At 50.5% G+C, this 24,230-nt stretch overlaps 1 protein-coding gene across 1 annotated transcript in view; it reads right to left on the bottom strand.

The window, feature by feature from the left end:
* Positions 1-464: 464 nt before the first annotated feature.
* Positions 465-24,230, bottom strand: part of LOC103186017 (N-acetyl-beta-glucosaminyl-glycoprotein 4-beta-N-acetylgalactosaminyltransferase 1) — a 68,082-nt gene continuing 44,316 nt past the window's right edge. The window contains 14 exon segments of the mRNA XM_007904810.2: positions 465-662; positions 1,041-1,167; positions 2,100-2,253; positions 4,530-4,602; positions 5,532-5,685; positions 7,755-8,056; positions 8,574-8,952; positions 8,954-9,712; positions 10,652-10,722; positions 11,154-11,254; positions 12,123-12,232; positions 14,253-14,393; positions 19,500-19,566; positions 22,638-22,716. Coding sequence (XP_007903001.2) covers positions 536-662; positions 1,041-1,167; positions 2,100-2,253; positions 4,530-4,602; positions 5,532-5,685; positions 7,755-8,056; positions 8,574-8,952; positions 8,954-9,712; positions 10,652-10,722; positions 11,154-11,254; positions 12,123-12,232; positions 14,253-14,393; positions 19,500-19,566; positions 22,638-22,716 — 2,644 coding nt within the window. The 3' untranslated portion in view covers positions 465-535.

The following is a 24,230-nucleotide window of genomic DNA, read 5'->3' as shown; positions in this document are numbered from 1 at the left end:
AAGGGCAGATTGAGTCATGGTTTGGGGGGAGAGGGTAGTGTGTGCATGGTGGGAGGGGGGGGTGGGGGGAGCGGGGAGAAGAATAATTTCATCACCACACTTTTGGATATAACCCCCCACTCCTTCCCTCAACCTCAAAGCTGCCTCACTCATCCCCCACCAATCCCACCTCCCTCACGAGTGTGAGTGGAGAGAGGTAGCAGCTGATCCCTGATCAGGCAGAAACCCGCAGGTCTTAAGAGCCTGGGATGGCAGCGGGAGGGAGGGGGAGAGGGAGGGAGGGAAGCCAAGGTGCTGCTGGGCTAAGGGCTCAACAGACCAATATGGCGACGACCGCAATCAATGGCTCAACTGGGCCGTCCATTAGTCATGACGTGACTCCAAACTTCCCTCACCCCCCCCCACCCAAACACACACAAGTCTCAGGCCATCGGTCGGTTGGAGGGAGGCTGGCATCTGGCCTTTTGCACTCCAGCTGGTTTTGACGGTTAAGTCGGACGGAGGAGGGAGGGAGGGCCAATCCGCCTGCCTGCCCTCAGCGCTCGCTGGCCCCCTTGGTGGTGTCCGTTGTCTGGGAGTCCCACATCCCCCGCTTGGAGTGGTAGTAATGGTAGAAATTCCGTAGCCGCAAACGCTCGACCTCCAGCCCGCTCTGCAGCACCCTGGAAACCAAGCGCAGCAGAGACGTCCGTCGCAATTAAGCTTCAACGCGCTGGCTTCGCCGTTTCCCCCACTCCATCCCACACTCCCTCCGCCTGGACCCCCCCCCCTCCCCCCTTGCCTCCTTCAAGACACGGCTCAAGACTCTCTTCTTCGACCGTGCCTTCGTTCGCCCTCCTACCTCTTAACCTCAGGAATTTTCATTCCTGCTAATACCCAGATTTCTATGACGATCAGAATTAAATCCCCGGATAACCGTGACCCGAAGCATTTCATTCCAAAGGGAGAGAAAAAAATCCAGCGCTGGAGGAAATCAGTTGGAAGTATTTTACTGTGATTCCCCTTCCCTCTCCCGGACTCCCTCTCCCCTTCCCTATTACCTGTCCAGCAGCTCCCAGTCTTCTCCGCCCCATCGATCCCGGAATTCCTCAGTGTTCATCCCTCCCACCTTATCGAAATCACTTTTGAAGATTCCGAAGAGTCCGAAACCGTTTACCTCCCAGTATCCTGGCCGAAGGAGAGACGGACATCAGGCAGGGCAACGGGGGGCTATGTTTGTGTGTGTAGGTGGGGATTGGGTACGTTTGTGTGTGTATGTGGGGGGGGGGGTGTTGCTGTGTGCTTGTGTGTGGGGGAATACTGTGTGTTTGTGTGCGCGGGCGGGGGGTGTTGCTGTGTGTTTGTGTGCGGCGCGGGGGTGTTGCTGTGTGTTTTGCTATGTGTTTGTGTGAGGGGTGTTGCTGTGTGTTTGTGTGCGCGGGCGGGGGGTGTTGCTGTGTGTTTTGCTATGTGTTTGTGTGTGTGTGGGAGGGGTGTTGGGTATGTTTGTGTGTGTGGGGGTTGGGTATGTTTGTGTGCGGGGCATGTTTGTGTGTGGGGTGGTTGCTGTGTGTTTATGTATCGGGGGGGGTTTGGGTGTGTTTGTGGGGGAGAGGGTGTTGGGTGCGTTTGTATGTGAGGGGGGGTTGGGTGTGTTTGTGTGCGCGGCGGGGGTGTTGCTATGTGTTTGTGTGTGTGTGGGAGGGGTGTTGGGTATGTTTGTGTGTGGGGTGGTTGCTGTGTGTTTGTGTATGGGGGGGGTTTGGGTGTGTTTGTGGGGGAGACGGAGTTGGGTGTGTTTGTATGTGAGGGGGGGTTGGGTGTGTTTGTGGGGGAGAGGGTGTTGGGTGCGTTTGTGTGTGAGGGGAGGGTTGGGTGTGTTTGTATGTGAGGGGTTGGGTGTGTTTGTGGGGGAGAGGGTGTTGGGTGCGTTTGTGTGTGAGGGGGGTGTTGGGTGTGTTTGTGTGTGAGGGGTTGGGTGTGTTTGTGGGGGAGAGGGTGTTGGGTGTGTTGGGGGAGTTTGTGCATTTTATCGGGGAGGTGGGTGGAGGGGAGAGTCGGTGGGGGGCCGGTGGGGGGGGGGGGTTGGAGCTGGCCATGTTTGCTGGGAGATCACTGACCGTCAGGCTCGCTGGGAGAGCTGCCGCAGCCCAGCCGCATGACAATGGGAGCGTACGCCAACCTGCCCTCGAGACAATGCTTCCTGATGTTGTCCAGGATGCTGATGGGGAAGTGGATGTGCAGGTCACACAGGAAGAGGATGGTGTGACTGTCCTGAAAAGACACCCGGTGCTGCGTGAATTCACAGCATGCCAACGTTCCTTCCCTCGCTCTCTCTCCCTCCCTCCCTCCCACCCTCGCTCCCTCCCAAGCCTCCCTCTCTCCCCTCCCCACGTTGCTGTAGGTAGAAATTCCGTCCAGCTCTACACGATTCACAACGTGTCGGCGATGCGAGCAACGAGTGAGATTTCCCTGTCGCGAAAGACACAACGGTTCAGGGAAGTATTCAGCCTGAATCACGGGAAGCTTACAGCAAAGGAGGAGTCCTGTAGCTCGGTGGTTAGAGCACTCGCTTCACAAGCAAGAGGACCTGGGTTCAATTCCCGTGCGGGTGAAATATTAGGCAAGTTTCCTTACTCCACACACCTCTGTTTACTTTGCAGTAAGTAGGAACCCGGTTGTTAGTTGATCGGTGGATTGTTTTCTCGGGGGTAATAATCCCATCACAAAAGAAAGAAATAATACTTTTTTTTTAAAAAATAATTATAATTTGGTCACTCAGTTGGCTGCCACATTTCGCCCATAAAGCTGTCTCAAAGATGTGATAAAGCGCTATATCAAATGCAATTATTATTATATGTTTAGCTAACCCCCCTGGAGCTCTCTCCCCTCTAACCCCATTCCCTGCTCTCTCCCCATCGGTCTGTGCTGGAGCTCGCTCCCCACTCTCCTGCAATCCCATTCCCCATTCCCTTTCATGTTATTTTTCCTCAAATATTTGAAGCATTAACATTAAGGGAAACGCGGACGTGTCAGAGAAGGCGTTAATGGAAAGGAAATTTATGTAAGAAACCCTGACAGCATGTCGTAGTGACTGATGACTACCAAAGTCAGAGGAGGGGGTGTTGGGGAGGGTGCCAGACGGGCAGAGATACGCACAGTGATAGAGGCACCACTTAGCTGTTAAGGTCTGAATGGTGTGGAAATTGATTGATTGCCTCTTGCAAGAAGAAGCACTCTGAAAAAAATAATCATATTCCCAGTTATTGGTAGTTTGTCATTTCCGAGGCCAAACAGAGAAATAGTGGGGTTTGTGTTTGTTGGGAGAGACCTGAAAACAATGCCGTGTCAGCACTGGCTGCGGTTTGCGCTGCAGGTTTTAAACGCAGCCGCTACATCTCAAAACACATTGTTAATATAAAAATAATCTCTGCATTTGATACAGCGCCTTTTACGTCAGGAGGTCGTCTCAGAGCGCTCCAAGGACAAGGAGTTACAGTTACAAGGAGTTACTACCTCACCCCTCACGCTGCTAAAACCCTGGTCCACGCCTTTGTCACCTCAAGGCTGGACTATGGGAACTCTCTCCTCGCGGCCTTCCCGCCACCTCCCTCCACACTGCAGGTCATTCAGAACTCTGCAGCTCGTGTACTGTCCCGCACCAGACTCCGGGACCACATCACTCCCACCCTCGCTCACCTCCACTGGCTCCCCATCCCCCAGAGGATTGATTTCAAGATCTTCACCCTCACCTACAAGGCCATCCACGGCCTTGCTCCCTCCTACCTCTCCGACCTACTACCCCCCTACCTACCTGCCCGTACCCTCCGTTCCTCCGGCTCCAGTCTGCTCCACGTCCCCCGCCCCAACCGCTCTACCATCGGTGGTCGGGCCTTCAGCCTCTCAGCCCCGAGGCTCTGGAACTCCATCCCCCAGTGCCTTCGCCGCTTCTTCCCTTTCCTCCTTCAAGGCCGGTCTCAAGACCTTTCTCTTTGACCGAGCCTTCAGCTCCCCTCTCGACTCTCTTCCTCCTCCTCGCTCCCTCCCTTCCCTCCCCTCACCCTGACCATTTCCCCCCAATGCTCGGATCCTGACCCAACTGTGCAGCGCCTTGGGACGTCCTCCTGACGTGAAAGGCGCTTTATAAATGGAATCTTGTTGTTGTTGTTGATAATAATAATAATCCTTGAATTTACTATAGTGCCTCATCACATCATTAAGACACCTCAAAGCTCTTCACAGGATATACTGTAGAGCGAATTGAATGTGTATTTTGAGGATGAAATAGTAGCGTCCCATGGAACGAGCGACCAATTTTATTTGGGGGGATTGTTGGCCAGGACACCGGGAGAGAGAAACTCCCTCCTCTTTTCGATTAGGGCCGTGGGATCTTTGACGTCCTCCTGAACAGGCAGATGGGACCTCGGTTTAATTTAAATTGCTGAATTCTAGACGCTCTAAAATGATACGTCGATGGAGTAAGGTTTATTGCGGGTGAGATCTCAGCGATTGTAACGTCTTGTCAGCCCAGTGCTGGGGTTGTCTCTCACCTCTATCAGATCTGCTCCAGCCTGAAGTCCGGCCGATCGCTCAAAGCTCCCCGAACGTTTCAGGTACTGGTAACTGTGAAGAGAAAGCGCAGAAAGGCAAGTTGTCATGGTGCAAGTGGCCCACATACAGCAAGTCATCCAAACCGCTCGAGTAACAAAAACATGGGGACATTCAGCCCTTCCAGCCTGTTCCGCCATTCGATTAGATCATGGCTGATCTGCACCTCAACTAATCCTGTCAATTCCAATTCCCACTTTTTCCCCATATCCCTTGATACTCTGACCTACCAAAATATCTATCAACCTCACTCTTGCAGGTGTGGATGGATCCAGCATCCACGGCTTTTTGGGGGAGAGAATTCCAGATTTCTACCCCCTTTTGAGTGAAAAAATTTCACTCTTAAATTGCCTGGTTCTAATTTTAAGACTATTCCCCCTTGTTTTGGTTTCCCCCACCAGAGCAAATAGCTTCTCTGTATCTACCCGATCAAATCCCTTTATTATCTTAAACACCTCAATCAAATCACACCTCAACCTTCTAAACTCAATGGAATACAATCCAAGTTAATGCAGCCTTTCCTCGTAACTTAACCCTTTAAGGCTTGGTGACGTTCTAGTGAACCTGCGTTGCACCCCCTGACCAATATACCAGGGTCAACATATCTTCCCTGAGGTGATCATGTGTGCGATCAATCCTGACCTGGCCCGACACAGCACACGCGAAGTTCCACCCAGTCTCAGCCCCAAGATCACGGTCATAAGCAATGCTTAAATTTGGTTACGTTGGTCTTAAGGCTGAGACGAGGTGGAATTTCAGGTCTCGGGAGCAGTGGCCGATTTTTTCCCCATCCTGAGGCCGATTGTAACGTTTCTCCCAATGACTCCCCGGATTAACAGAGACCAATGGAGTGGAGCCAGGGAAACTTTCAGACCCTGCGTAGCTCTGCTCCATAGTTAATCTTGCCCATTTAACTCTCCACGTTTGACCGGTGTTTACCGTACCGAGGGACACTGCTCGCCTTCAAAGCCTGCTCCACGTCCATGTCTCCGCTCTCGAAGTCGATGATGATGATGTTGAAGCTTTCGTCCTTGGTTGCTTTATAAAGGTGCTCCATATCCGTAATGAACTGCTGCACCCACCGTGCCTGGTTCTTCACTACAGTTACACAGGGGAGTCACACTCACTCTCTCTCGCCTGATATTACACTGACAGATAACCACATGCGGGAACCACACTGAATCCCTCTTTAAGATCTACCTCTCCAACAGCGTCGGTGGTGACCTCGCCATCGCCCCCGCCCCCCCCCCCCCCACCCACCCCAGTCCCCGATTTAAATGTAGGGGTCAGCCTGGCGTAGTGGGTAGCTCTCTTGCCTCTGAGTCAGGAGGTTGTGGGTTCAAGCCCCACATCAGGAGTTGGAATCACACAGTCTAAGATGACACTCCATTGCAGTGCTGGGGGTGGGTGTTGCATTGTCAGAGGTGCCATGCTTCGGATGAGACGCTAAACCGAGTACCACATCTGCCTGTTCAGGTGGACGTTAAAGTTTCTGTGGCCTTACTCGAAAGGAGAAGGGAGTTTATCTCTCTCTCTCTCCCAGTGTCCTGGCCAACAATCCCCCAAATAAATTTGGTCGCTCGCTCCATGGTTGTTTGTGGGACACTGTGCAAATTGGCTGCTGCGTTTCACCCGCAAAGTCACTCCACTTCACAATAAATCCTGGAAAGCGCTTTGGGACGTCCTTCTGACATGATAAGGCATTACATCACATGCAAGGATTATTATTATTAATATTATTACTTGTTCGCAGTATACAAAGCAGTGGAACACATTAATCATAATAATGATCGAAATAATAATCGCTCCAAAAAAAAATGGAATTTCAATTGGTTGCTCAGTCCGTGACTGTTTGTGTTTCGTCCACAAAGTGTAAAGTCTCTGCATTTTACAGTATATTCCGTGAAGCGCTTTGAGACGTCTCGAAGATGTGATAAGGCGCTATATCAAATGCAAGCATTGTTATTGTTGTTTTTTCCTTCCCCCCCCACCACACCGTTGGATTGTCTTGATTGAACTGAGACACCCTCCCTCGTGTGTGTGTGTGTGGGTGCGTGTGTGTGTGTGTGTGTGTGTGAGTGCGCTGGAAGCCCGAGAGCAAATAGATTGTTTTAAACTAATTATAAACGAAAAGCAGCTTAACTCTCCTCCTCCACAGATTAGAGCTGGGAAAACAAATAAAACCTAATAGCCGTAAAGTCACTCCGAGGATCAGTCGCGTGTGGCGGAAGCTGCTGGGAACACGCTCTGCGCCGGTTGTACTGCCATCGCCACACGTGTGTGGCAATCGTGATTGGGGTTGGGGGGGTGGGGGGGGGGGGGTGGTGGTGGTGTGTGTGAGAGAAAGCCCTAGATGTCAACTATAAAGGCGTTCAAGCAGGTTTCAGTGAGAGCTCCGTCTGCCTGTCTTTTCTCTGTCGCTTCACACAGTAACACTGGCCACTCAGCGACAGATATTTAACGACGTGTTAACACACCGCCTGGACTCGCCCACGAGCCATCTGTCAGGGGCTCAGAGACACAACGCTACATTGCATTTGCGTATGTGAGGAGCTCTGGGGCTTGGGCTTGCTTTCCCAGCCTTACCAGTCCCTAACCACACACCAACAACAATAATAATAATCCTTGCATTTGATGTAGCGCCTTTTCATGTTGTTGAGACGTCTTAAAGTGCTTCACAAGATGCACTGTATATACTATACGTGGCAGAGAATTGTGCACAGCAGTGTCCAGCAAACAGCCGTGAATTGACTGAACAAATTTTTTTTTTTTCTTTGAAGGGTTATTACCTCCGGAAAGCGATCCACCAATCGACTAACAACCGGGTTCCCACTTACTGCTGTGTAAACAGTGGTGTGTGGAGGAAGGAAATTTGCCCAAGGTTTAACCCTGCCTGGTTCCACCCGTTTGCGAGGCGAGCGCGCTAACCACTTCGCTACGGGACGCCACGCTTCACAAGATATACTGTAAAGTGTAGTGATTGTGTGTTTGTAGGCGATTTTGCTTTGTGCAATGCAATACAGTACAAAATCACATTTATATGGCGCCTTTCATGTTGGGAGGACGTACCCAATGGTTATGGACCTTAATTCAGCTCTGATTGAAACAGATCAAATGGTTCCTCTCTCTCTCTCTCTCTCTCCTCCATTAACAGAGCTTGGCCTTACCTGGAACCACAAAGTGGACCATGACGTCATCTCTCCATTGGAGCCCGATGGGCTGGCAGAGGACGGGTTTGCTGTACGGGACGCTGGGTGCACTGGGCTCCTTCACTTCAAACTCCGGGGTCCCCTGGTTGGCCTCGATGCCCTCGTCCTGCTTTGTTCTGTGCAGCAACAGGTAGATGTACTGTGAGACCCTCACCACCCGCTGCCCCCTCTCCATCAGCTCCACCTCGATCAGGTACCTGTTACCCCGAGCAGAGTCTCTGCGCTTCTCCATGTTAATGATCCGTAGGAGTGTGTACATCCTATCAAGAGGGGGAAAAAAAAGACTAGTGCCTTCGGTCAACGCCATTGCGCTCTCCTCCCCGCGCCCCCGGGTAATAACCGATACAGCGCTGTTCACATCATAAGGACGTCTCAAAGCGCTTCGCAGTATACTGTGAAGTGCAGTGACTTGTTGTTTTTGTGTGGGTGAAATCCGGGACGGATTTACGTGCAGCAAATTGTTTGTGGGAAGCACCTGGTGACGTTCCTCCTGACGTGAAAGGTGTTACGTGCGACGTTTGGCGCAGGCAATGCGTGTGCGCACACGTATGCGTATGTGTGCACGCATTACATATGAGGTGTGTCTATGTGGACAATCAGGTGGGAGTGTGCGCATGTACACGTGTGTTTGTATGACGTGTGTGTGCATACCCGTGTTTGTGTCTACGGGACCCTACCCTGCGTGAGGGATGCTATATCAGCACAAATCAGTGGTGATTTGTGTCTCTATATGTGTGTGTGTGTTCTCGGTGCCCGCCCCGGCTGTAAGCTACCCACCCTCCGCTCCTGGCATTCAGCCTCTCCATGTACTGCGCCAGCACCTCCACCACCTCGCTCTCCGCCAGCTGCAGGTTCCCCGACACGTTGCAGCGCAGGTCGTTCCAGTCCGAGCGCAGCAACTCGAAGTCCACGGAGCCCACGCTGAAGGTCCGCTGCCAATTCACGGCCTCCTCAGCCCATGGGGGCCGGGGCTCGGTGTCCTCGTAGCTGTAGTCTGGGACCCCCTCCTCCTCCTCCTCCCCCCCTGTGGGCTCGACGGGCCTCCCGGGCTCTCCGGCTTTCCAGTAGGCCAGGCTGTACCGCTCAGAGCCCCGCGTGGGCTTGCTCCCTCGTGGGCTCACTGAGGCTCTGTCCCTGCTAGGCTGCTCGACCCTCCTGTTCAGAGCCTTCCAGCTTGGCCTCTCTCCCTGCCCCGGGGCCCCGGTGCTTGTCCTGCCGCCTCCTCCTGCCCTCCTCAGCCTCCAAGGTTTCACTGCCGAGCGGGGGGGCCTTGTGACCTAGGCCCGGTCTCTTCTTCTCCTCCATCCTCCTCGTGCTCGGCCTAGTCCGCTTGTCCGGGTGCACGCCGGGGGAGAGCAACCTCTCCCTCACCCTGGTTCTCACCCTGGCCCTCATCCGCTCGGGAGGCCTGGTGGTGGGGTCACGTACCTCTTTTCCACCCGCCGGCCTCTTAGGCCCGGCTGCCCGACGATGAGCGGCTTTGCTCAGGAGGCTCTTGGCTTTGCCGGGCACGACCGGGACAGAGAGCCGGGGCTGCAGGCTCCTCCCAGCCCGGCCTGGCCTCCTGCTCAGCTCCCCGGGTCTGAGCTTGGCCCAAGCCAGCGAGCGTCCACGCCTGCCCTCGGCCTCACCGAACCCCCCCACTGTTGGGGAGCTGCCCGGAGCGACCGGACTGGAGGCCTTACGCTGCAGCCCCTCCGCCGTCACCTTCCTCTTCCCACCGGGGGGGTCCTCGGTATATCTGTCCTCCTTGGCCGGCCGTGGTGGCGGGACCTTCCTCCTAGTGACCGGAGGCCCCAGGGCCTGGTTGTTGTTCGCACGCTGACCGGCACTGATGGCCTTCCTCCTCGGCAAATGACCGCGGTCACGGCCCGTCACTGGGTCCATGTCAATACCTTCGGCCTCTTCGGGGAAATCTGCCCAGCGTGGGGGAACAACAACAACAACAACAACAAATTACATTCGTACAACGGTCTTTCACGTCGGGAGGACGTCCCAAGGGGAACAGTCAATGATTTGCACCCGAGCTGGGGGTTGGGATCAGGAGGGGGTGGAGGGCAGGGACGGTGGAGTAAGAGGGTGGCCGAAGGCGCGGTCGAAGAGGAGGGTCTTGAAGGAGGTCCAAGGGAATATGAAATGGAGATACGGGTGGATGAGGGGGTTGAGGGGTCAAGGGGGAGTGAGGGACAGTCTTAACCAAAACTCGCCTAATAATAATAGTAGTAATAATAATCCTTGCATTTGATACAGGGACATTCAGACGTCTCAAAGTGCCTCACAGTGCAGTGACTGTATTTTGTGGGAGAAATGCAGCAGCCAGTTTGGGCACAGCGGTGTCCCACAAACAGCCGCGGAGTGAGCTGCACAACGGCCCCCTCCCATAATCATCGGTCCTGTTTGCTCGTTGCTTGGGGGCAGCATTCCTTTGGGTAATAGTAATAATCCTTGCATTTGATGTTGCGCCTTACCACGTCGGATGGACGTCCTGAAGTGCTTCACAGGATTTACTGTGAAATGGAGTGACTGCGCATTTGTAGGCAATCACGGCAGCGGTGTCCCACAAACAGCCATGAAACGAGTGACCAATTTAACGTGTCATCATCCGAAGGACGGGTATATTTTATTTCTCTTTGGCTTGGAATGCTGACACTAACATTAAATCAGAAACAACAACAAAACAACAACATGCATTTAGAGTTATATAGCGCCGGTCAGTGGGGGGGTTCGGTTGAGTCTCAGAGCGCTGAGTACAGCAATCGGTGATGGGGGGGGTGGGGAGAAGCAGGTAAAACATTGACTGTGAGTCATCAGAGAGTGGTGAAGCTGAACGATAGGAACGTCAGACATTATCTCACCCTCTGGGTTATCAAACCAGAATGGCCGGTTCTCCTCCTCGTCCATCTTCATGTACTTGTAGAATCCGAACCTGTTAGGGAGTAGAGAGGTCGAACTTTACCGAGAACCTCTGAAACCCCTCCTCTCCCCCTTCCCCCCCACCTCTCCTCTCCCCCAGCCCCCCCACCCCCTCCTCCACCCCATCACCCATAATGGGATGTGTCTCGCGATCCTTGCCTCACTGCGCAAGATGTCTACAACAACATACTGCTTTTATATATAGCATCTTTCCCGTCAGGAAGACGTCCCAAGCTGCCTGTTCACAGTCTCCCCAAACACATGGCTGCGATTTCAAAATCTTTTGATGCTCTCTCTTTCTCTCTCTCGCTTTCTTTCTCAATTTTTCTCTCCTTCCTCCCCTCCCTTCCCCTTCCTTCCTTTATGTTCCCCGTCTCCCCCACTCCCCGCCCAACCCCCCCACAACAACCGCCCGCCACTCACCCCTGAATTCCGGCCTCTTACCTTTCCAAATACATGGGACTCTCCCGGTAAAAGCATTTGTTCTCTGTCTCCATGTGAGTGAGGCGGGTGAAGTCGTTGGGATAAACAAAGGAGAGATAGACCTACAGGCGGACACCAACCAGAAGAGGTCATTCAACAATAGAACAACAACAACTTGCATTTATATGCCCCTACCCCAGACTATATTTGTCTCCCTTCCTTTTCTGAAGGCACAGACTTAATAATCCTTGCATTTGATATGGCACCTTATCACGTCTTTGAAACGTCTCAAAAGACCTACGACTTGAGCTGATGTGCTTTCAGCCACTGTGTGTCCCTGACCCTCTGGAACTCCCTGACCCTCAATCCCTTCGCCTCACGTCTGCTTTAGGTCACACTGTGAAGCGTAGTGACTGTGCGTTCGGTGGGCGGGCGCCGAGAGTCAGATGAAGAGCAGTAGCAATTGTTAGTCTTCATACTGAAGAACTCTCTGACTCCTCGCTTAGCAATGTCGCAGTTTTGCGAAGGTGACATTAATTAAGAGGAACAATTTGGTTTCATTAACCTTTAACAGCACACCGCCCCAAGGGGGGGGTGTGGGACAGGGAGCAAGTGCGGGGAGGGTGGGGAGAGATAATTCCGATGCAGGATGTAAATGACCTCCTCAGTAGCAATGAACACTCTGCACCGATTGGAGACAACTATTTAATTATTACATTCTCCCCGTGAGATCTTCAACATCCACCTGAACAGGCAGAGGTTTGGTTTAATGACTCACCCGTAAGGATGGCATCTCCAACATTGCAACACATCAGCTTAGACTGTGTCACTGTCAACGGTACCTTTGAGAATGCAGTGCTCCTCCGCCTCACTGCCCCCTCACTACCCTCTCCCCACCCCACTCCCCACCCCACTCCCCACCTCACCCCAACCAGGTATTGAGGACAATGGAAATGGTTCCTTGCGTGAGAATGAAGATTGGAAACTTACAAACTGCAGCCCCTGGTAGCGGGCGATGGGAAAATCCTTCACCACGTAGGTTGGCAGGTACGAGCACGGGGGGAGAAGGTTAGCAATCCGGGAGGGGGCGATCGCAGGAGCTGTGGAGGGAGGGGGAAGGGGAGTGTGAGGTGGGGGGGGGTGGAGAGGAGCGAAGAAAGAAAGCGAAATGAAATTCCAAGCGCTTTGGCGCACGGCACATTACAGAGTGAGTCAGGCTGTGACCTAACACACCTGATCCTTATGAGATCATCACATGTGTCCGTGGAGAGGAGCATTGGTCTCATTACACAGCACTTCTGTGGTGGTCTCTAGTCCAGTTCCTGAGCCAGGCGGGTCCAGAGTATTCCAGGGCACTCACGGCTGATGACAGCACAGACCAGCCTGGCTCATCGGCAGGACTTGGAAGGTCAGACCAGTCACTGGAGGCAGGGGAGTCATCCCACTCAGCTTCTGTTAACTCTGCAGCCAAAGTCCTAACGGGTAGGGTGCTGGACAAGCAGCGGGAAAGCTTGCCAGGCACAGCTCTCAATGGCAAGCTATGCGGTTAGACTCCAGCAGTTACCCCAACGCCCGCTGGAGTCTCCAAGCTTCGGTTCCTGCCAACCTATGCCTAATACGTTCCAGAATTAAGTAAACAGGATGTGTCACTCCAGGGAGAGAGAGAGAGAGAGAAAGCGAATTCCAATCCAACAATCTATCTCTGGAATTACCATGGTGGGATGCATGGAATTCTCAGTTTGGTTTGGCAACTCTTAAGCACGGTGACGGGTTTCAGAATGCGTCAGACACCCGGCTGGCCACCCCCCCCCCAAAAAGGGTGGATAGCAGAAGACTTTCTGTTCTGCGCTGACGTATGTGAGCGCAATTGAAAACCTAGTTCAATTCAACATGCCTACACCCACCCACGACTCGGCGGGTCATGTAATCCTATTAGGGTCCATTCATGATTTGTGTGGAGAGGAATATTATGCACAACATAAAACAAATGTTGCCTTGCCAGCAGTTTAATTACCATAATCTCCAGCAGTTTGTCTGGGTCTGTCAGATCTCATTAGGTATCCCAGGTAACTTGCCAGGATTTTGACAGCTGACAGGTTTATGCTATGCTGCTGGATTTTAGAAGGGGTCAGAGCGCCAGGTGACATAAACCGATGACATAATTCATCAGATGGTGAGATTTTCCACCCTTCCCCTCCGCAATCCCCTGTCCCTACCCTGGGAGGAATGTCAAACCTTTCAGTGAGAATGAAAGCTACAGCGAACCAGAACAGATATTCTCACTCACTTTCTCTCTTCCCTTCACACATACTTTCTCTCTCACCTAGTTTCCTTCTCTCGTGGACACACTTTCTGTCCAACCCGCACGTTCTTTCGCTCATTCTTACATTTAACGCACACTTTCTCCCACGCGTCTCAAAGCGCTTTACACGATTTACTGTAAAGTGTCGCGACCGTGCATTTTGTGGGCGAAATGCCGCAGATGATATGCGCACACCCAACGTTGCACAAACAGCCATGAAGTGAGCGATCAATTTTATCCGGGGGGGGGGGTATTATTGGGCAGGAGAGAGAAACTCCCTTCTCTTATTGAGGAGCGCCACAGAATTGTTAACACTCACATGAACAGGCACAGACGGGACCTCGGTTTAACATCTCATGCGAAGGATGGCACCTCTGACAATGACCTCTGACACTCCTCCGGCCCTGCATTAGTGGACTGTGTGAGCTCAAGTCCCCGATGTGCGGAACCCATATCCCTTTGACTCAGAAACAAGAGCACCTTCTTTCACACAAAGTGTAGTGGGAATCTGGAACTCTCTCTCCCCACAAACGGCTGTGGATGTTGGATCCATTCAATTTTTTTGAGACTGAGGTGGATAGATGTTTGTTAGGTCAGGGATCAAGGGACATGGAGCAAAGGTGGGTGAATGAAGTTGACGTAGATCAGTCACGATCGAACAGAATGACGGAACAGGCTCGAGGGACTGAATGGCCTACTCATGTTCCTGTGTGAGCTGAGCCACGCTGACACCTGCAGAAGTTTCAAGATGATACGACCGTGTGAAAAGAAAAAAATGGCGAGTTCTTTCATTCTCACTGCGCCGAGGAAAAACTCACTGAGGAAGAAAGTGTCCCTGGGGTCTGGTTTGAGCATGTCTGCTGCGTGCAGCTCCCTCTGTAGCATCAGGCGACCTCCCGAGTGGCTGGCCAGCGTCTGCGGGATGTGATCCACCCGGTTCATCTTGAGAGACGATTCATCTAAGGATTGAGAAGAGAAAACATCAACCATCGATCCAGGCTTGGATACCTTGACCTCCCTCCACAAATAGTCCACACGATAACACCAGCCGCCATTGGGTGGCAGCAACAAGCAGAGGAGGCAGCTCAACAGAAAACCTGAGCTATTAACCACACTTAAGTGTGTTGCGTCCCCATGATAGAGTACACCGGGGTCTAATTTGTGGCATTTCTTAATGGAATACCATTAAGGACCTTGTTAACAGAGATTGGAAGTACATAGATGTGTCAGCTTTGCTCAGTGGGATCACTCTCGATTCTGAGCCCAAAAAAATGCGGTCGCTCGATCCATGACTGTTTGTGGGGACGCTGCTGTGGGCAATTGGCTTTCACGTTTAACCCCCAAAATATACAGTCAGTATGTCCTGTGAAGCGCTTTGAGACGTCTTGAGGACGTGATAAGGCGCTATATCAAATGCAAGGATTATTATAAGGTTGTGGGTTCAAATCCCAAGTCACATGGTCTAAGTTGGAGGTGCCGTCCTTCGGATGAGACGTTAAACCGAGGTCCTGTCTGTCCTTTTGGGTGTATATGAAAGATCCCATGGTGCAATTCGTGAAGAGAAAGAAGTCTCTCTCTCTCTCTCTCTCTCTCTCCCGATGTCCTTGGCCAACAATCCCCCAAATAAAATTGGTCGCTCGTTTCGGCTGTTTGTGGGACACTGATGTGCGCAATTGTGCTGCTGTGATTGCCTACAAATGCGCAGTCACTCCATCTCGCAGTAAATCATGTGAAGCACTTCAAGACTTCCTTCCGACGTGATAAGACGCAACAGCAAATGCAAGTATTATTATTAGCCAAAGGAATGCTGCCCCCAAGCAACGAGCAAGCAGGACTGATGATAATGAGAGGGGGCCATTGTGCAGCTTTCCTATGGAAAAGTGACTGGCTCCCTCGCGCAGTTGAGAGGCTGGGCTCCCTCGTGCAGTTGAGAGGCTGGGCTCCCTCGCGCAGCTGAGAGGCTGGGCTCCCTCGCGCAGCTGAGAGGCTGGGCTCCCTCGTGCAGCTGAGAGGCTGGGCTCCCTCGTGCAGCTGAGAGGCTGGGCTCCCTCGTGCAGCTGAGAGGCTGGGCTCCCTCGTGCAGCTGAGAGGCTGGGCTCCCTCGTGCAGCTGAGAGACTGGGCTCCCTCGTGCAGCTCTGCATCTTTGCTGGGAGACCAGCCCTGAAAGCACGACCTTGTTAACACTGGCAGAATGGACTCGCTGAGTGGAATGTAATGCGGGTGGGGGGGAGTGGGATGGGGGGGTAGGGGGGGGGGGGGAGTCAGTGAAAGGCACCTTTGATATGGCCGACAGGTAATCTGCAGTGTCCCTGGGGCACGTGGGGCTGTTGATCCACAGATCGATAAACAGACGCACTCCCGTTATTGAGCACAGAGTGCAGTCTGTTGAACCGTTGCCACTCTCCTGCGTTATTAGGAGCAGACTGACTACTATTTCTGATCGATAGCTGCCCGAATCATCTCCCAATGGCTGCTCACTATCCCTGTTGTAACTAACAACAGACAGGGAGACGAGCTGCTTATTAAAGGCAACTCATCCACTCAGCTACACCCCAGGAACTCCGGGCTCAGTAACCAGTAATGATCTTACCTGTGAGGAGTGGATCGATCGCATTAATTCTATTCCACGTTATCTGGAGAGAGGAATCTGACAGACTGTCAGGGCTCATAATTTCGGGCTAACTGGACAAATGGTCAGCAGATAGTGTCAGCAGATTACGAGGGTTACAGCTCGACGGAAAGGAAGGGAGGGAGGGAGAAAAGGAGGGAGAAAAGGAGGGAGGGGGGGAGAAAAGGAGGGAGGAAGGTGGGGGCAGCCTGGCTAAGACTACAGCGCTCTCTTGCCTGGTCAGAAGGCTGCAAGTTCATGCCCCCCACCCCCTGCCCCACCCACCCCCAAAGTCAGGACTTTTGAGCTGCGGTGAGACATTAACCCAAGGTCCCGTCTGCCAACAGAGGTTTGCTAAAGGTCCCACGACGCTATTTGAAACAGAAACAAGGGCGTTTACACCCTGTGACCCGGCTGACAATCCTCCAGATAAATATGCTCATTCCTTCTTGTTGTTACTGATCCACGTAGTTTTGGCTGCCTGTGAAATACACAGTCACTACACTGGGCAGAAACCAGAGTTTCAACCAGGCTTATTATTATTACAATATGATGTGATAGGGCACTATATCAAATTGCGAGGATTATCATTATATTATTATTATTCACCCCTGCATTCCCTGCCCTCTATACCTCCTTTGCTGTACAAAGACATAACAACTCTTAACAATGAGGCTTGGCCGTCTGTGGCTGCTGTTTGCTAATCGGAGCTATCTATGTAAATCAGTCCCCTTGGGTTTCAGTTGAAACTGTCTCAAGGCATCATTGTTAATTCTCTCTATTCACAGGCCAAGCATTGATATCCCTGGCACATAGGCTGCAAATGAACAGCTCAGCCACAGAGACAGGGACTCTGTGTGTGGATGCGCGTGTGTGTGGGAGGTATGTGTGTGTGGGGGGTTGGGGGCAAGTAAGGAAACCCAGACCATCAACTCAGCCCAAACTACATACCAGGTAAATAGCACCCCCATTCCCTCAACCCCATCACGTCACCACTGTTAAAATAATACGCTATCCTCCTCTGCTCTTGAGCCGACAGTTAAAGAGCGCCAATGAGAGTCCCACAGTCTCATATTCTGCACCGCAGGGGTGGAAGAATAACAACATTCTGCTCCAGGCAATGGGGAGAATAAGCACAGCGAGCACAGCGTTTTTTGTTCCAGATCAGTGGAGGAACGGCCTGCAACACCACAAGACGTTCTAGATCAGAGGAATATGCTTGCAACGGCGTAACAATCTGTTCAGCATGAAATCGTCCATTCCCTTTGCCGCTGCTTGTTCCCCGGGGACGTGTGAGTGAATGAGTGAGTGAGTGAGTGAGCGAGCGAGCGAGCGCATGTGTGTGTGCGTTTGTGTGTGTTTCGGCTGTGTGTTACTGAGCCTACCGCGCTCACCCACAAAACACACGGCCATCACTCCTGATGCGTGTGTTTTTGCGTTTCACACAGAATCGGCTCTAAAACCACCCATTTTTTCAGCCTGCACTCTTCTTCCTCTTCTCCCCCACACCCTCCCCCCACTCTGTAAGATCCAGAATCTTTCACGATAATGACATTGACCAAAACTAAAACACTGTGGACGATGCTTGATGGACTTGCAAAAGGGATTAAGGGATATGGGGATAAGCGTCAGGTTATTAGCTGGAGTTAGAATAGAAGATCAGCCATGATTGAATGGTGGGGCAGGCTCGAAGGGCCGAATGGTCTACTCCTGCTCCTACATGTTATGTTTGTGTATTGCTGAACGGGATAAAGAAATAAACAAGGAACGGCTCGCAGATGTTGCTTGTCCCATTGTCTCAGGCTGATCTACGCCAACCATGACCGACAGTTGTCCAATTGTCACACTAACTGCTTCTCTTTGCGTACCTTGATCTGTGGAAAACTGGAGACAATCTTATCTTCCTTCAAAGTCAACCTTGGGTGAGCTGTGGTTTGCTAAGTGCAAAAACTAAGCCCTTACATGCATCCTACAACCTCCCCCGCCTCCGCTCCACTTGCTTCAGTTCCCCCATAAATCTACGCCAAGCAGACTCCTCTCGGAGTCAGCAAAGCTTAACAAACGCTCTGACCCCAAGAATACAAAACAACCAGGAAAATACGACAGTAATTAAATGAAAGAGAAGAAGGGAATAATTCAGTGTAAAGAAAGAATGAGCTCCGGTTTAATAAGAGCTCCGAGATGCTGTCCTGCGTGGAGGGCGTTATATAAATGCATGCCATTATAATTCCAACATACACACACGGTTATAGACAGTCTTGTATTTAAATAATAACAATTCTTGCATTTGATATAGAGCCTTATCACGTCGTTGAAATGTCTGAAAGCGCTTCACAGAATATACTGTTAAGTGATTGACTGTATATTTTTTGTTTTTCTCCCCTCTCAAAGTGCCTGACAGACATTCAACCTAAATCCACCTGAACATTATATATAGTAATAATCATTCTTGCATTTGATATCGCTTATCATTTCATCGAGAGGTCTCATTGCGAGACATTCTTGCTCTCTCAAAATCTTTCGAGCCATTTATCTTCTGCATATTTCTGGATGGTAAAACTGCACAATAGCAATTAGCTAAAGCACCCAGGCATCAAGAATTAACGAGAGACTCAGTAGAGAAAAAAAACTGCTCATGGGTTTTAAATCTCCAACCATTGGAAAAGCTGGCCCTCAATCTGTTTCTGCGGCTTTCCAATCGCAGCAAAGATCAAGCCGCTTCCCGAGAGAGAAAGCGTCTAATTTGCAGCAAGTGAACATTAAAAAATAATAATAAAATGCTTGAAGGGATTAACGTGTTTGTGGGACGTTGCTGTGCGCAAATTGGCTGCCTCGCTCGACCACAAAACACACAGTCACTCCACTTTACTTTAGTAACCTTTAGTAAGCTCTTAAGAGACATCCATCTTCCAGATGTGAGACTCTCTGGACCAAAAGGTATGGATTATTATTAGAATTAGAACCTCTAATGATCCACTAGAAGGTGCCAGTGAGTTAATGCACAAAGTAATTGATGGGTGCCTGAGATCAGTCATAACAATTAATAATAATAATCCTTGCATTTAATATTGTGCATTATCACACTGTCGAGACATTTCAAAGCTATTCACGGGATATACTGTAAAGTGGAGTGACTGTGTATTTTGTGGGCGAAACGCAGCAGCCAGTTGCACCCAGCAGCGTCCCACAAACAGTCATGGAGTGAGCGACCAATTTTATTTGGGAGATTGTTGGCCAGGACACAAGGAGAGAGGAGAGAAACTCCCTTTTCTCTCCCAACAGTGGCATGAGGTCTTTAGCATCCACCTGAACAGGCAGACACACAGGATGTTCACACACAGAACGTCAGCTTGGCCTCAGTCAAGGGGAAGAGAGGGGTGATATGCTCTCCCACCAGTTACGTCAGTCCAGGAGAATGAACGTCAATTTGAACCCCGGCGTCGCTGTGTCTTTACCTGCATAGAGAGAAATGTGCAGAGAATCGATCACCTCGAACTTCAGCCCTGGCAGAAACAGCCGCCACTGGAAAAGAAGAGAGAATCAATGAGAGAGAGTACAGAAGTCAACTGAACACAGACCCCCGGTCTCGCTGCCCATTGTGAAGCACAGTTTCGGGGCTCGACCTGCATACAGAGAGAGACGCGCACAAGGGTAACTCTGTGATAATAAATACAGCAAAACTCGCAGAGGTCCTATCTGTATGAATCGTTCAATCGCCTAAGTCGTACGTTCACCCACGTCCCATTCAGTTTCCTATCAAAACCACTTAGATTTCTTTACGAGTCATGTTAATCACTCCCTAATCATAACATCTTTCCCCTACCCTCCATTACTTCCACATAGCTACTTTTATAATAGTAGGCTGATCATTTGTTCACCAGGTATTTTGTGCAACCCATTTTTCAATAGTCTTATTAACAGTCACTATTAATAATACTCACTATTAAGAATAGTATTAAATTATTATTACATATTCACCAGTCCTTAACCATTGCTCCAAAGAAAAGTCTTGTTTTTTCCCTCTCTAAGTGAGAAGAAATATGTGAGTATGTGAGATAAAGCACTATATCAAATGCAAGGAGTATTATTATTATCATTATTATTATTATTATTAGCTCCCCAGCTCAGTCCAGCCCCAGCCCAGGCAGCTTAAGTTAACAGGCTCCAGGAAACACAGTTTGCTGCAGTAAAGCACGTTCAAAGGGAAACGGCGACTGAATCCAAAAAACAGCACAAACAGCTCCTTACACCGAAAAGCCTCCCATTTATTTCAGGTCTCCCTTTGAAAAGCCTACACATTCCCCCCTCCACCACCACCAAAGTGGACGTACAAAGCTTTCCTTTGTGAACTCCGAACACTCTGGCGAGAGCCTCATTACCTGCCTCGCTGCTGCTGTTGTTGCTGGGAGGATGGGAGGAGGGAATCCAGGCTATGTTTTCTGTACCCCGATTCATTAACATTCACCTTATCACATCCTTCACCCCCTCCCACCCCGCCCCCCTTTCCCCACCGCCCCCCCACCCCATCATCACCACAACTTTCTCAGTGTGTGGGAGCAGGATTGGGGGGGGGGTCTTAATCCGCGGCAATCTGAAACGAGCTGCATCCTGTTTAGGAATTTACTAATAATAATTCCTTTCATTTGACCCGGCGCCTTTCACGTCAGGAAGACATCCCAACACGCTTCACAGGATATACTGTAAAGTGCAGTCAGTCAGTGACTGTGTGTGCGTTTGTGGGTGATCTCTGGAGCCGTGGGGATTACTGCACAAACCCACATTTATTTTTTTCTCTCTTGGCTCATGTTCTGATGAGAACTGTTTGCAGACAACTTCCCAGTCGGTCTGCGTAGCAGTGGGAGCTAATCGTGCTGGCGTTGGTGGGAGTGTGAGGTATGCGGCGGTGGGGGATCTGTGTGGGGGAGAGGGGACAGTTGTGGCATTGGGGGTCCTGCAGCATAGTGGTTGGAATATGTGCCTTGCAAGCGAGGGGACCTGGGTTCAAATCCCGAGCAGGGTGCAAATTTAGGAATATTTCCTTACTCCACACGGATCTGTTTACCAGCAGTAAGTAGGAACCCGGTTGTTAGTCGATTGTCAGATCGCTTTTCCGGGGGTAATAATCCCTTCAAAAAAAAAAAATGTGGTCACTCCATCCACGACTGTTTTGCCCGCAAAATACACAGTCCCTCCACCTTATGGTATATTCTGTGAAGCGCTTTGAGACGTCTCAGTTCCGTGATAAGGCGCTATATGAAATAATATTAGGATTATGTTACAATCTGCCACGAGGATTTGGCTTTATAATGAACACCTGGCATTGCTGATCGATGAGTGGGGAGATTGACATCTGCGTTTGCCGTGGGGATTACAAACTAGGCTGTGCTGAGTAGAATTCCCCCGCCCCTACCCACTGCCCTCACGCATTTTCCTCCCAAATTGCGAAAATCTCGGATTTTGTGAAAAGATGCAACTCAGCAAATTGAAGTGAAACCCGTCAGCAATGTGGCACCTGAAGCCTCAGCTGTGACAGACAGGAGGAAGTTATTCCACAGCCACCCTGGTACTGATAATCAGCTCTCAGAACACCCCCCACTGCCCCCCACCCCACACACGCAAATCACTCGCTCTTCATTTCCAAGGTGACGGCAGGAGAGAGGCAGAGAAACACACACACACAGAACCGCGCACACAGAAAGAAAAATATACACACACACAAATGGCAAAACACCCCCCTGTATACACACACACGCGCACACATAGGCACATGGTGGGAGGGAGGAAGGGATGTGCAGTGGAGCGGGGAGAAATGGCTGTGAGAGAAGGTTTCAATGCGAATAGGAGGATTAATCGCACTCATTGTATTTATAATCTGAATATAATTAGTAAAACACAAGATGCAAACAACCCCCTTCATCACCCCCCCCCCCCATTTAATATTTGTGCCAGAATGCCTTGATGTGAAATGGAAACTGCAGTGAAAGGAACTTTTTGATGTAATTAAATGCTCCGGGAACGAGACTCTGTACACTCACAGAGTCATTTATACAGGAGGTTGATTCATTATATTCTGAACTTCCAGCGTGTCTGGCCGAGAGGATGTCCTAAATCAGCGTCTTCACTGGCAATATTAATTCGTATTTTGGGCGCGCAGCCCAGGCCAATACTCCATCGCAACGCTCTGTGTGTGTGTGTGCGTGTGTTTGGAGGGAGAGGCGCTGGGTTGTCAGAGACGCCATACTTCGGATCAGACATTAAACGGAAGTCTTGTCTGCCTGTTCAGGTGGATGTTAAAGATCCCACGTCGCTATTCTAAAAGAGGAGTTTCTTTCTCCCGGGGTCCTGGCTGACAATTAATTCCCCCAAATAAAATAGTTAATTCACCTCACTCTCTCCCACTCTCCCTTCGCTTCACTCCCTCCCTTGCCTCCTTCAAGGCACGTCTCAAGACCCTCTTCTTCGACCGGGTCTCGCAGTAAATCCTGTGAAGATGTCCTTCTGACATGAAAGGCGCTGTATCAAATGCAAGGATTATTATTATTATTATTATTCCTGACTAGAGACTGAAGTCTCGTGAAACGAGGGCAACTTACCCCGACTTCCACGTGATCCGATCCCTTGTCGTCCTGCTTGTGAAGGGCCTCGAAGTAGTACCTCTTTGTGGCGATCATACTGTGGACAGAACAAAGGTGCTGTGAGGACATCTCTAGTGGTGAAACAACTTGCATTTACATAGCACCCCTCACGCAGGATAGCGTCTCAGAGCGCTCATCGCAATGCTGTGTGGCGCTCCGTCGGAGCATGGGGGCATCGCTGTGGCTCGAGAAGAGAGGATAGGGGCCTGGGGGAAGAAACTCCTTTTGATACTTTAAGACACTACAAGAGAGCAGAAGGAGAGGACACAGGTTTAGGCGATCTGCGGGCAGGCACCAGGAAGTATTTCTTTACTCAGGACTGGAACAGGGTGACCTAGAAGGGTGGCTGAGACCAGATCGCTGGCTGGGGCTCATTTATAAAACAACTCGATAGGGTGATGGCAGGGTGACAGGGCGGGTGATCTGGAGGGATGAGATCAGGTGGGCCGAGGAGACTTTGTCATCCAAACCCATCTTATCATCCCATCCTTCTGAGGGGAGGGGACAAGGGGTCTTTTTTCTGGACCCAAAAATTTGGGGTGGCGTGCTATAGTGGCAGATGGGAAGAAGGATCCAACTGTACACATTTCACCCACAGAATATACAGTCACTACACTTTACAGCATATCCTGTAAAACGCTTTGAGACGTCCCGAAGACGTGATAATGCGCAATGTCAAATGCAAGGATTACTATTTTATTGGTAGTAGTTTTACCCCAATGATGATGTGTTGCTACAATTTTATAAAATTGGTATTTTGTACAATTTTACAAAACAATAAAATGCGACAGTTTAAGCTGTCCAGAGCATTGAGGCTTCCTATGACGTGAAAGGCGCTGTATAAATGTCATTTTGTTGTTGTTGCAATTGTAATCATTACAGGTTTAACAAAGAGAGACAGCAACAAACAAGTGTGTTTGATTCACCGCCCGCTGGCCTTTACACACCTTTTCATTTTCCAAACATATTATTTTCCTTCCGTTCAAATAATAGTCCCTTTCAGGATTTTGCTGCTGAACATGAGGTTACATTAAGAAGAGAAGAAATGCTAGATGAAAAAAAGACCAAAGTCCATCTGGTTTGCCTTCTACCCTCCTGGCAGTCATCTGCACATATGTCCCAAACTCCCTATGTACTATATCCCATAATGTTATTTCCTAAAAGAAAACTGTCTAATCTGCGTTTGAAGGAATCAACACTTCCTGCTTCGACCATCTTCCCGTTCCACTGGTTCACTATTCGCTCACTGAAATAGTGTTTGCGTAGATTTGTTCTGAATTATCCCCCCTTCGATTGCAGCCTGTGGGCTCTGTTTCTACTATTCTGGAGAAGTTGAAACAGCTCGTCATAATCTACATCGTCTTTCCCCTTCAGAATCTTAAAGACAGCAATCACGTCACCTCTCAATCTTCTCTTTTCCAGGGTGAACATGCCCCAATTTACTGAGTCGCTCCTCAATAGTTCAGTCCCTCCATTTTCTCAATCATTTTGGTTGCCCTTCTCCATCTTCTCGATTTCTCCAATATCCTTTTTGTACTGCGGTGACCAGAG

This window comes from Callorhinchus milii, unplaced genomic scaffold (genome assembly GCF_018977255.1).
Source record: "Callorhinchus milii isolate IMCB2004 unplaced genomic scaffold, IMCB_Cmil_1.0 Scaffold17, whole genome shotgun sequence".
NCBI lineage: Eukaryota > Metazoa > Chordata > Chondrichthyes > Chimaeriformes > Callorhinchidae > Callorhinchus > Callorhinchus milii.
This window is presented reverse-complemented; position numbering and strand designations above follow the sequence as displayed.